This window comes from Schistocerca nitens, chromosome 4 (genome assembly GCF_023898315.1).
Source record: "Schistocerca nitens isolate TAMUIC-IGC-003100 chromosome 4, iqSchNite1.1, whole genome shotgun sequence".
NCBI lineage: Eukaryota > Metazoa > Arthropoda > Insecta > Orthoptera > Acrididae > Schistocerca > Schistocerca nitens.
The window spans coordinates 260,665,351-260,680,158 of record NC_064617.1 but is presented as its reverse complement, the minus strand read 5'-3'; the positions used below and the strand labels follow the sequence as shown (position 1 = coordinate 260,680,158).

The window sequence follows — 14,808 nt, the reverse complement described above, 5'->3', positions numbered from 1 at the left end:
TGTGTGTATGTGGCGGGGTAAGGGGTGGCTGAGAAGGGGCGCCGGGGAGCAGAGAAGAAAGCCGTGCGCAGAGGATTGGCGGTTAAGTGGCGCCGCGAGGCGAGAGCAACGGCCGCCCGGCCCCGGAGTGACAAAGTCCTGGTGAAAAATTCACGCGCACCCCGGAGAGCCGACGCCAATTAGCGTCGCCTAGACGGGCCGCTTTCATTTCCGCCGGCGGCAGGCCGCACTCAGGCCGGGGAAGGCGGGGGTGGAAGGTGGGGGCGGCGCTGGGTGGCGTGGGGCGGCAGAAACCGCGCTAACTGCAGGCATCTGCTTCCGGAACGCCGCCGGTGACGCTCGCATCGACCCCCGGTCTGGGCTGGAACGGCGCAGTAAGTGGCAGCGCAGGTTCAGACACGTGCCGGCGGAGAGGTCCGCACCCGTCTCTGCTGCTTCCCCACCCACTTCCAGGACGCAAACCTGTCCTGTTACCTTATAACACATCGTGTTACCAATCCTCCCAAGAACGCCTTGTCTGCCGTCATTTTGAGAGGAGTTAATAAATTGTCAGCCGGCCGGAGTGACCGTGCGGTTCTAGGCGCTGCAGTCTGCAACCGAGCGACCGCTACGGTCGCAGGTTCGAATCCTGCCTTGGGCATGGATGTGTGTGATGTCCTTAGGTTAAACAAGTAGCTCTAAGTTCTAGGGGACTGATGACCTCAGATGTTAAGTCGCACAGTGCTCAGAGCCATAATAAATTGTCCAAATGATAGATTGCATACACAGCGAACACTTGCTACGCTACCTTCAGCTGGTTCCTACCCACTTCCGCTGATAATCTCCAACAATAAACGGAAACGTGTTAATAAGGAATAAGCCACACTAAAACATCACACTCAAACCTCCACAGAATCAAGTATAACTTACTGACTTCTATTAAAACCTTGTGAAACTCCTGCTAAAACACGCAGGGCTAACAAGAAATTAGGATTGTGGAAAAGGCCAAGGGAGTTGCGCTCGGATTCATTTCAGAATTGTAATTTATTATTATTTAGTTCACTAGGGTAAGGCAGGTACTGCCTACAGGAAAATTAAAGAGACCTTTGGAGAAAAGAGAGCCACTTGCATGAATATCAAGAGATCAGATGGAAACCCGGTTCTAAGCAAAACAGGGAAAGCAGAAAGGTGGGAGGAGTATATAGAGGGTCGATACACGGGTGATGTACTTGAGGACAATATTATAGAAATGGAAGAGGATGTAGATGAAGATGAAATGAGAGATACGATACTGCGTGAAGAATTTAACAGAGCAGTGAAAGATCTGAGTCGAAACAAGGCCCCGGGAGTGGACAACATTCCATTGGAACTATTGACGGCCTTGGGAGAGCCAGTCCTGACAAAACTACCATCTGGTGAGCAAGATGTATGAGACAGGCGAAATACCCTCAGACTTCAAGAAGAATATAATATTTCCAATCCCAAAGAAAGTAGGTGTTGAAGATGTGAAAACTACCGAACTAACAGTTTAATAAGTCACAGCTGCAAAATTCTAACGCGAATTCTTTACAGACGAATGCAAAAACTGGTAGAAGCCGACCTCGGGGAAGATCAGTTTGGATTCCGTAGATATGTTGGAACACGTGAGGCAATACTAACCTTACTACTTATCTTAGAAGAAAGATTAAGGAAAGGCAAACCTACGTTTCTATCATTTGTAGACTTAGAGAAAGTCTTTGACAACGTTGATTGGAATACTTTCTTTCAAATTCTGAAGGTGGCAGGGGTAAAATATTGGGAGCAAAAGGCTATTTACAATTTGTACAGAAACCAGATGGCAGTTATAAGAGTCGAGGGGCATGAAAGGGAAGCAGTGGTTGGGAAGGGAGTGAGACAGGGTTGTAGCCTCTCCCCGTTGTTATTCAATCTGTATATTGAGCAAGCAGTGAAGGAAACAAAAGAAAAATTCGGTGTAGGTATTAAAATCCATGGAGAAGAAAGTGAGAGGCACCCACTTGCCTTTCTCATACTGTGGCATCAAGCAGTCAGGCCTGCAAGATGGGTGGTTTGCCAAGTGAGTGGATTCTTCCTTAATTTATTGAGCAACATGAATTCTCGTATCTTACTATTTAGTTACAAATTATCCTCCTGCATGAATAATACGCAACGGAAACACGCATCTGACTATCAGTGATTTATAGAACTCTGACTGCACACTACGCACTGGCAATACCACACTTACTTTTTGTCTTTGATTTAACGGCTTTTATATAAATTCGGGACATTATGATAACATACAATTTAATGAAAAAGGCCACCAATCTCTTTCTATTCACTATTTGATTTATTCCTAAACACACAAATTCTACAACCTACAACAAAATTACAAGAGAAATTCCGCCCAGTGGGCATGGCTTTACGTTAGTGAATCTCTATACTATGGTCTCGTAATCTATTTGCCCCAACAGTGCACTCCCTGGATCGGATGGTGGATCTTTTATTATACCTCACACTTCGCCTCTCACATTCATCCTCACGAAACTTTCCTCCAGATCGAGCGATACAGAAGGAACAAGCATAACCCACAAATCTTTCGAAACTACCTTGCTACTCCCATGCAAAACACACATACCCAAATTACAAGACATACACAACACAACAATATGAAATATTACACAACGAACGGTTACAACTTCATCACTTTCCGCTTTCCCACTTCAATCAATATCCATCCCAGTTTCACACGACACTGCCCCACTTTGTAATTTTACTTTCCTACTGTGAACTCTGGAGATAAACGCACGTCTTCCCGTGCAATGCAAGCCAAGTGGCGTTGCTGGAAAAACGGCCGACTCACCTTGATTCTCTCTCAGAGTTTAAATTTAGCGTCACACGGAATGATATTTCTTAAATACTTCAACTTATGATACACACGCTATTTCTTAAATATTTCAGCTTATTGTACACACGCTATTAATTCTTAAATATTTCAGCTTATTGTACACCCGCTAGTATCTCAACTTATAACTACACGTGGTCTCATTGTGACCGTTGGTTTACTACAATCCCCTTAAAATTACCTGCCTCACTTTGTAATTTTCCCCACAAAAGTTCCTAGGAAAGAGAAATGATTAGTTCTAACTACTCTTAAATATTCCACATCCATACCATGCCTCCACACTTTCATTACGGAGCACAACAAAAAACAGGTCTTCACAGCAGAAGGTTCAGCGCCAGAGTGCCGAAAACATGGCCGTATTCCGGTTCTCTCGCACCTCTGTCGAAGTGGGAGAAGCACCTTGCTACCTTATTGGTCAGCCCCATTTCAGACGCTCAAAAGCTCTGGTAACTTCCATCTCTTTGGTCTCACCAAAGGTAGCCAAAGGATCGACTCAAAGATGATCATTCCGATTCACTATCTGTGGTTAGCAGACGACCATACATTCATTCATTTACACCACACAGATCTCACCAAACTGGATGTAGGGATTTATTTTGTGGGAGTGCACATGTGATCAATTAAATAAATAAATTGTCATTCTTTCCCACACTGGTATCTGGCTTCGCTGTATTAATTGAAATTGAGTTACTTTTACACAAAAAATGTGTTGTTCTGACAAGAATTTCGTACCTATTTTCAATGTTGGGCGGTACTGTACCCTTTCACCACCGGCTACCCATGCAGAAAAAAATGGCACGGTACTATCCTTGCAATGCGAGGGTAGTTCCGAACATTTTTTTTTTAAGAAAACTGTATTAAAACAAACGTAGCAATTCATCAAAATAACCAGGAGGAGACCTTAGCCCCTGGTGACCTCAAATAGACGACCAAATTATTGACAATTGTTGCATTATTGTACTCTCCACAATCCGGAGTAACGTACACATACAAATATATAACAGTCCACATGACAAATAAAACATCACATCATAGCAATGAAAAAGTAATATTGAGATAAAAATTTGCTTTAGTTACTGGGATCTTCGTTATTTTTATGAGTAATGCAAATTTCAATAATTCTACAACAAATAAAAAAAGTACTAATTGTACTCATGAAATTTTAAACAGCTCACCGTCCAAACACAGAGCAAGTAATCTGACATTCATAAATTGCGCTGTAAAAACCCTTACACAGCAAAGTCTAAATACAAAACAAAATCAACAAAAGAAAAAAAATTCGTACACTAGTTACAAAAATGGCTCTGAGCACTATGGGACTCAACTGCTGTGGTCATTAGTCCCCTAGAACTTAGAGCTAATTAAACCTAACTAACCTAAGGACATCACACACATCCATGCCCGAGGCAGGATTCGAACCTGCGACCGTAGCAGTCGCACGGTTCCGGACTGCGCGCCTAGAACCGCGAGACCACCGCGGCCGGCCACTAGTTACACATAGAATGTCAGGCTCCATACCATTACTCTAAAATATACCTCAAACCTACAGAGAAATAAAAACTGAGAAGAAAAACAATGAAATATACCACAAGTTACATACTGGTTACGTAATATAGTTCGTCTAAGACATCATGTCATACCTCATTAACTATCATCACCTAAACAATTGCCACAGCTACTCGACAGTGAGTTTAACCTTATCCTTGTCCATCAGTACAAATACCTGCTGCTGAGCTAGTCAGTCCATCAACTTTGATCAATACACGCAGTAAATAGTTTAGCTATAAGTGCTTGAATCCACCAGTAGCTCTCTTATCTTACTCTACTGTTCATTTCTCTGTTGTCACACATATAGACGACAAGAACTTGCATTTCGACTAGCCTTCGTTACACTTTAATATGAAATATCACCACTGTGATAATAAAAATAAGTGGCTTCAGTCAAAACACCAACAAGATTATTACTGTCCACGACATCAAAATACATCAGTTAATTCCGATATTTGTTGTGCAATGCAAACTCTTGTCCCCATGTGACAATCTTACTGATCAATGCTACATGAACCGCTACGTTAGTATTACGCCACTGGCTTATAATTAGAGCATCATTGTGCCAAATATTCTAATAAACATGCTACGTGAACTTGATAACCCAGAACAGACAAAAAACAAATACTAACTATTCTAAACACAAATATTAATAAAATACAATTACGCTTGCTGTCCCTTCAGGAATGAAACATATAAAAAAAACATTTACACAATTGCAAATACATTATTCCCTATCTTGTGAGTCACACGGAAACATTTCATTCTGTGATTTTCTTGGGGTCAAAAAGTTGCTGATAGTTTTCCTAGAACCACTGTCTCGGTGTCAAAGCTCTCCCATGGTTACCCGGACGAAAGTCTTTGAGTCACTCAATTCGGCATTTTGAACACGCACTGAACAGTAAACTGTATCTCTCATTAAACACAAATGTCATAGTCACTCTCAGAGTACCATCCACACGAATCTGTTCGTCCAAAAAAAATGGTCCTACAACTACTATTACCCACGGTGCTGTCCTTTCAGTTCAAGGTGTAATTAAAAGTCGTAAGTTTCAACAAACAGCACTTATTCCCGCGCCAGTTCAAGAAATGTCTCCTACTACAGACGCAAATGTCAATGTCCCACTCTAGTTTCTTGCCTTCATATAATAATTGTTCAGCATACGACAACTGTCCTCTAAGTATACCAAGTGTCCCACATGCAATTCACAAAGCACACTTAACAAGTCACTGCCAAAAGTTTATGGATCCCACCGTTCAGTGGTCAAGACAAAACAAAACGATTGTCCTGTTTGCTAAAGACAAAATCTTTTCCACCACTCACAACGTGGAAACACCAGTCCTTCACTTTCCACATTATGGAAAGTCGCAGTCATCTTGTTTCACGGCTCCACAGTCCAGTACAAGTTAATAGCTGCAGGTAAAAAAATATGCTCGCCGGGCTCTGCCGCGCCTCGTCCATTCAGCAGTAGCGCCGCTGCGCGCGCCGTTGAGCAGAAGAAACCACCCGCTGTTGCCTCTGCGGGATACCTTCCCCAGTCGTAAGGGTGGCGGAACTCATGAATGGCCAGTGATACGTGCGTGTCGCCCCAGGCCGTTGACCTGCTGTAGCGGGCGCGTGGAGTGTACCTCGTCAGACAGTGGAGTGAGGAGTGCCGCGGCTGTGTCGCCTGTCGCCGTGGCGACGTCAGCTCGGCCCGTTAGCGGTATGGGCGTTACGACACCCAATTAGCCAGATCTTCCGTGCATCTCGCAACATTACAGACAAAAGGAAATTCTTACATTAAAATTATACACCCTAGTTTTCTACACATACAACATCAACATTTATCTCTTTTCTATAGACAGCCCACACTCGTGCTATTCATTGTACCTGTCGTCCCTCATACAAAACATGAAAGTGTAAAAAAATAAAGAACAAAATGAATAAGAAACAATCTATACAACTCATAATTACAATACAAAATAGTAAACTACTCTAACATCCTATCACAGTGAAAATATTAGAAACTGTTGATTCTCAAGCTACAATATACAATGAACCTTTGTGCTTGTGACAGACTGAAATTGAAACCCCTTGAAAGTGTTCTAACAAAAAGATGAGAAAATAATCTACACAACTCTCAATTACCTACCACAGTTTATTAAATATTAAACTACTTTAACATCCTAACACAATAAACATTTTAGGAACTGGTGACTCTAAATCTACAACATATAATGCACCCTTGTGCTTGTGACAGACTGAAATCAGTATCTCTTCACATATTTTACATTTCATTATATATAGCAACGTTTCTAGGACACGTATGACAGATCCTGACCTGACATCGAGGTTCATCCCAACAAACAATAAAACACAATAATGTTTTAGTTATGGATCGGTAGCATCCCCTTTACAGGAGTGTGTGCATTGATCACACTACTCTACGACTCTCACTCACCAGACATCACATTTTCCCTCTCATTCAATCCATTGATACACTAACAGAATAGGTCTAGAAGTCAGCTATCCTTAACACCACCACACTCACTACAACATACCATACCTTTGCTCCCTTATACTCAACCACATAACACATGAAGCTGCTTCGGAGATAGCTTTCCAGTCTCCGAATTCGTCCTTTCACTCTGGCACCTCTCTCCATCGGCTTATCTCTGCATTCACTTTATGCTAAATATCAACTTAGAATCGCGACATTTCATCTAAGAACAAAAATACACAAATTAATCAACTTGCAAAATAACTGTACACATTATTGGTACCGTTTTGATTAGTTATACTGGTACCAGGCTTCAACAACAACAAAAAATATTATTTTTGCCAAATAGCATATTTTATGGTAAGAATTAGATCCACACTTATATTACATCTTACGTCAGTATTTCACAACGTTCACCATCTGGGTCTCATACTCCCTTTACGTCCTTTCACATTGTGCAGTTGTCCTCATCTCTTCATTCGTATTTCGGCTCTCCGTCCGTCCATTACTCCATCATTTCCTGGTCTTCCTTCATCATTGGCATCAATCTCTATTGCAGCATACACAGGCCTCTCTGTAACATACATCTAAGACATCTCCACATTATTCAATTCTACTCACCTTTATTTACCACTGTTTCATCACGTCGAATCTCTCTTTATTAATCCCCTTGCTTCACGTCGCTTCTCCTCATATACCACCTTTATCCACTACTATTTATCACGTCGCTTCTCTATCTACTATCTTTATTCACTCATTAATCATCACGTCGTTTCTGCTTGATCCTTATTCATACGACAAAAATACGTACATACACCACTCTGTCGACTCCTGTTCATGACTCATTCGACCAGTCTGTTCTGTCATACTTCCTGACATCCCGCCTGAAAATTCTTATGTTCGATTTGACCCTGCACAACGTTACACACCACAAATAAATACACTGACTACCATAAATTGCCTACTTTAGATCTATCCTTAACTTTTCCATAATTTGATGTTAGAAATGTGATGAAGCCCACGAGATTGTTTTCCCTTGATCGTATCAATCAGTACAGCATTTTCATGTACAATCCGCCTCACTCTGAATGGTCCACTATATACAATAAAGAATTCGCTAGTTAGGAATCTGTGCTTACACGAAAATTAAATGTGTGCCGAGAATATACAAGCTGGGAGAATTGGGCAGCCCAAGTGTTAGAAACTTAGGTGCTAGTGGCCTCTTTCACTAACACCAGATTCCGAACAACCATACACAGCACTTCATTATAACTGTCACCACGACAATGACATACTATAGATCAGATGGCATCTAATTTAAAAACTTCGATCACAATGTTTACTTCTTACATTACGTGTTTAGCACCTGCCATAGTCAAATCACACTAATTAAACTGGACTCATTGGCATTATTACATAACATTTCTTTTACTTTACTGTTCGAAATAAAAAATTTGCCAATTTTACTGAGATACCAGCCTAACAGATTCCATTACTGCCGTTTTATTCTCTGATCAGAAGTATGGTATTTTCATTCCTCATTTCTCTGTTGAGTTTGTCTGCTACATAGACAATTTTCAGTGCCAGCTGCATGTGTTTTAAGAGCAAGATATTAAGGGCTGATATGTTGGATTAGTTTCTCCTATTCTTGAATCCATTGTGACAAGAATGAAATGCCTGGATTCCACGCTCTCCTGTCATTATGATAGTTTCTGCCGTTCCTACCCTCGACACTAACTGACCTATGAGTCGTGTCTCCGTTCACGATATTGCTCTCATTACCCAGTTCCTGTAACAAGTGCTGAAATGACGCGGAATCGTCTAAGCCTCTGCCTGCCATCACTATTCCTCTGCGCAATTTCGCTGGCAACTTCGTTATATGGATTCTAATGAACTCCGCTGGTTCGTATGTCACATCCAAATACCTGTTTCGTCTAAACATCTCCTGATAGCATGACACTGAATCCCTTATACCACATCCATTACGATTTGGCATTATCAATATGCTTTGCGTAACCTGGTCCTCCTTACTTTTCGACCAGAATTCATTTAAATAGCTACTACAGTCTTTAAGGTCTTCCTGCATTTTCGCTCTAGCCTCGTCTCTCAAATAGTTATACACAAACTTCGTTTTGCGGAGCAATCCCCTCGATGAAGGTAACGAATCTTGAAATTGAGACAGCCTTGGACTATACCCAGTTGGGTCTGCCACCTGTTTTATCTGACACAACCGTTCTTCTGACTCTGTGAATTCGTCTTTCTCTTTCTGCCTATTTTCGCTTTCTGAGTTTATCTCACTCTCCCTCTGCAATCTACCTGGTGGTGTGTCACCTTCGCTACTGCACGCTAATTGCAACTGTGCTAGTTCTCCACTATGTTTCCTACTTATTTCTAATTGTGCCTCTTTAAACTGTAATGGTGGCTGTATCTCCTCCTGATCGGCACAAACCTCTCGCTGCGTACTGTCAGAACCTGTCTCGCCTCTTGTACTGATCTTTTCTGCATCTGCACTAATCGTATTCATTCTGACCACTACCTCTTCGATTCGCTCATCCGGCAAAACGTCCCTACGTTCAGTAGCATCACTCTCAATTGCAAATATTTGTACCTCCAAATTATTATCTTTTTCTTTCACTGCGTCACATACTTCCTTCAACGCACCCAGATCCTTCTCCCCCTCATCTAACCGATTATTAACTACGGGCAGACGCTCATCGGTAACTGAGTGTACCTTCCTCATTGCCTCTTTATTTCCCTTATCCAATGCCTCCATACTTTCCTCACTATCTTTATCCATCGCTTCCCATCTTTCCTCATTACCTCTAAACATCGCGTCCATCATTTCCATTAACTCCCTATGTCTCTCCTTACTATCTCTCACCAAACTCTGTAACAACTGTAGTATCACATCGCTATTTGCAACTTTCGACGCGCTCACCTCGTTCGCCTGTGAAACCGTAGCCTCGCTAAGAGTAGCTGCACTTTCACCGCACACCTGGCCTAGTCTCGGCTCGCCCGCTTCGTCTGGAAAATCCCCCGATTGTGAGCAAAGCCTGCCGCACAAAGGATCCCCTTGCAGCGGTCCACTGAACAATACAGCCTCTTCGGAGTGCCTGCCGTCCCCTCTCATTAACTCACGGTCAACACCTACTTCCTGCTGCACTGCTACGTTCACGCCAGAATCTCTATTCTCCATTGTGGCTACGTTTTCCGACTGCGACCTAGTTACTACGGACATTACGCAAAAAAAATTATACCACGATCTTCCAGCCTTGGACGATACAGCAATTAATTAGATAAAATAAAATAAAAGATCCTCACCAATCCAGAAAGAAATTGCAAACATAAAAAATTTTACTTCTTAGCGCTATCACAATATATTCCATCAAAAAATAAAAAAAATCTTACTGCAATAATCCTGGCAACAAAATATCCTAACCAATAAAATAATCCTGGCAGGGTCGAAATTATGAGAGGCACCCACTTGCCTTTCTCATACTGTGGCATCAAGCAGTCAGGCCTGCAAGATGGGTGGTTTGCCAAGCGAGTGGATTCTTCCTTAATTTATTGAGCAACATGAATTCTCGTATCTTACTATTTAGTTACAAATTATCCTCCTGCATGAATAATACGCAACGGAAACACGCATCTGACTATCAGTGATTTATAGAACTCTGACTGCACACTACGCACTGGCAATACCACACTTACTTTTTGTCTTTGATTTAACGGCTTTTATATAAATTCGGGACATTATGATAACATACAATTTAATGAAAAAGGCCACCAATTTCTTTCTATTCACTATTTGATTTATTCCTAAACACACAAATTCTACAACCTACAACAAAATTACAAGAGAAATTCCGCCCAGTGGGCATGGCTTTACGTTAGTGAATCTCTATACTATGGTCTCGTAATCTATTTGCCCCAACAGTGCACTCCCTGGATCGGATGGTGGATCTTTTATTATACCTCACACTTCGCCTCTCACATTCATCCTCACGAAACTTTCCTCCAGATCGAGCGATACAGAAGGAACAAGCATAACCCACAAATCTTTCGAAACTACCTTGCTACTCCCATGCAAAACACACATACCCAAATTACAAGACATACACAACACAACAATATGAAATATTACACAACGAACGGTTACAACTTCATCACTTTCCGCTTTCCCACTTCAATCAATATCCATCCCAGTTTCACACGACACTGCCCCACTTTGTAATTTTACTTTCCTACTGTGAACTCTGGAGATAAACGCACGTCTTCCCGTGCAATGCAAGCCAAGTGGCGTTGCTGGAAAAACGGCCGACTCACCTTGATTCTCTCTCAGAGTTTAAATTTAGCGTCACACGGAATGATATTTCTTAAATACTTCAACTTATGATACACACGCTATTTCTTAAATATTTCAGCTTATTGTACACACGCTATTAATTCTTAAATATTTCAGCTTATTGTACACCCGCTAGTATCTCAACTTATAACTACACGTGGTCTCATTGTGACCGTTGGTTTACTACAATCCCCTTAAAATTACCTGCCTCACTTTGTAATTTTCCCCACAAAAGTTCCTAGGAAAGAGAAATGATTAGTTCTAACTACTCTTAAATATTCCACATCCATACCATGCCTCCACACTTTCATTACGGAGCACAACAAAAAACAGGTCTTCACAGCAGAAGGTTCAGCGCCAGAGTGCCGAAAACATGGCCGTATTCCGGTTCTCTCGCACCTCTGTCGAAGTGGGAGAAGCACCTTGCTACCTTATTGGTCAGCCCCATTTCAGACGCTCAAAAGCTCTTGTAACTTCCATCTCTTTGGTCTCACCAAAGGTAGCCAAAGGATCGACTCAAAGATGATCATTCCGATTCACTATCTGTGGTTAGCAGACGACCATACATTCATTCATTTACACCACACAGATCTCACCAAACTGGATGTAGGGATTTATTTTGTGGGAGTGCACATGTGATCAATTAAATAAATAAATTGTCATTCTTTCCCACACTGGTATCCGGCTTCGCTGTATTAATTGAAATTGAGTTACTTTTACACAAAAAATGTGTTGTTCTGACAAGAATTTCGTACCTATTTTCAATGTTGGTCGGTACTGTACCCTTTCAAAAGAAAAACTCTGAGGTTCGCCGATGACAATGTAATTCTGTCAGAGACAGCAAAGGCCTTGGAAGAGCAGTTGAACGGGATGGACAGTGTCTTGAAAGGAGGATATCAGATGAACATCAACAAAATCAAAAGGAGGATAATGGAATGTAGTCGAATTAAGTCGGGTGATGCTGAGGTAATTAGATTAGGAAATGAGACACTTAAAGTAGTTAAGGAGTTTTGGTATTTGAGGTGAAAAATAACTGATGATGGTCGGAGTAGAGAGTATATAAAATGTAGACTGGCAATGGCAAGGAAAGCCTTACTGAAGAAGAGCAATTTGTTAACATCGAGTATAGATTTAAGTGTCAGGAAGTCATTTCTGAAAGTATTTGTATGGAGTGTAGCCATGTATGAAAGTGAAACATGGACGATAAATAGTTTGGACAAGAAGAGAATAGAAGCTTTCGAAATGTGGTGCTACAGACGAATGCTGAAGATTAGATGGGTAGAGCACATAACTAATGAGGAGATATTGAATAGAATTGGGGAGAAGAGGAGTTTGTACCACAACTTGACAAGAAGAAGGGACCGGTTGGTAGGACATGTTCTGAGACATCACAAATTTAGCTTTGGAGGGCAGCGTGGCGAGTAAAATTCGTAGAGGGAGACCAAGAGATGAATACACTAAGCAGATTCAGAAGGATGTAGGTTGCAGTAAGTACTGGGAGATGATGAAGCTTGCACAGGATAGAGCAGCATGGAGAGCAGCATGAAACCTGTCTCAGGACTGAAGGCCACAACAACAACAGTTCACAAATACACTTTTGAAAGAATTAAATTTGTTTAGCGGCTGAAGGCCTCCAAACAGATGCTTTTAGAATAAGTTCAATTTAGAAAAGACAGGACACACAGTTAAATTTACGAATAAGATAAATCGTATGCATACATGAGATCAGCACGCGGAGCGGCTGAAGGCCACGAGATTAAATCTTGAAAATTCCAAATATACTATGATGATTACTGAAGGCAGAAGGCCACAATGTTTTAAGATGCTAACAGGGCTGACGGCCCACAAGGTGAGCAGAAAGAGATAAACAAACGCAATAAGATTGCTGAAGGCCGCGAGGTTAAATTCTGCAAATTAAGGAAATAAATATATTACAAGAATCGGTAAAACAATACATTAAGTTTTAATATTTCCTTTTTGCAACACCAACGGCCGAAGGTCCACATTAACTTGTAAAATCTTTCAGAGGAAATTACAATAACCTTTGAAGAGCAGGAGCCGATAATGTTTCGACTTTAAGGAAACTCTGAGAACATGTTTCCAGGGCTGAAGGCCCACAACTAACCTTGCCAAATTAAAAATATAAAATTCAGTTAAATTACAACAACATTAACACTGCCAAAAGGATAATTAAGAGAACGGCATTCAGGAGTCTCCAGTGGGTCGGTGTGCCCTCGTTCACTTAGGCGACACTTAATTCGTGCGAACCCAACCAAGGGACAGTCACGGACCGAACTACCAACCGCTTGCTTGCCACGACGGAGTACGCGAGAATTCAAGGGCCCAAAAAATTTACAAGTCTCACTATCCCCAAACAAACGTGTAAGTGAACTGAGCTGCCACAACTACGCACCGTGTTGGGCAGGAACAACAGGTGAGGAAAAGACACCGCCTAAAACTGCGTTAGCGGCCAGGGCAAGTAACCAGAACACTAACGGCCACAAGGCAGAGAGTTCCACTGGTGCACTTGACTATGGGTAAATTAATTTGATCAATTCCGCCTGACGGCAGCTATCTCGAACACTTCACTCGTTGTTGCTCACAGGAAAACCTCCACCACAGCAACGCCGGAACCAACAACGTAATGCTCAAAACCACTCAACCTTCACGTCCTGGGTCTGCGAGCGACGATGCTCGTGCCGACGGGACAGCTCCAGACAGACTCCGACACTGCGCAGAGACCGCCAGCGGCCCAGTCGACAACACCGCACCGAGATGTCCTCGGACCAGCCGACCGACCAACAATCCACCCAAAGTCAGACCCGGCTTAAATGATGCGTGGCGGCCAAGGTCGGGTGGGCGATGTCCACGCAGGGCTCACTACTGCTGCAAGCCGGCGACTGGCTGGCCCGGGCTGCGCTCCACACGCGTTTCAACTGGCTGCCAGGGGCCAACTCACGACCCGAACTGCCGCCGTGAACTGTCCTCCTCGCACGTTCCGACTGACTCCACGACAGATGACAACCGGGAAGTAATAGCAGCCGAGCAAAGATCCTATCAGAGGGGATATATCGATACGCGCTACTAGCGCCGATGACGGTCAGGCAAAACAGCAACTCAGTAGCGCCATGCACGGCGCACCTTGTACAGTCCGTATCATTCCCTAAAACACCACCGTTCGGCTACCTACTCGGTTCCACAAACCGATGCAAGATGACTCTTGTTATAGAGCACTTGCTGGTTCAACGAAGAGCAAAGGACGCCTAGAAAAGTAGGAAGAAGTCCAAGCAGCATTCAGTGCACACGCACGAGAATGAACTTGAAAAATAACTTTCTTTGTCACCAAAGATAAGTAACTCCTGACCACTTAATAATTACAGATGCCAACAGTACCACATAGAGCCCACGTCTTGGCACCTCAACCCCTCGAGTGATCCTATTTCACGAGTTCCAAAAACGATCAATAAAATTATTTTAACATTCAGGCCATTCAGAGAGTCGCCCACCCGAGCAGAATATAGGCACTACAATTGGCTATTTCCTGCTAACGCCAA

At 42.5% G+C, this 14,808-nt stretch overlaps 1 protein-coding gene across 1 annotated transcript in view; it reads right to left on the bottom strand.

Annotated features, from left to right (window-relative positions):
• Positions 1-204: 204 nt before the first annotated feature.
• LOC126252239 (uncharacterized) overlaps positions 205-14,808 on the bottom strand; it is a 56,526-nt gene continuing 41,922 nt past the window's right edge. The window contains exon 3 of the mRNA XM_049953112.1: positions 205-474. Coding sequence (XP_049809069.1) covers positions 205-474 — 270 coding nt within the window. The remainder of the gene's footprint in view (positions 475-14,808) is intronic.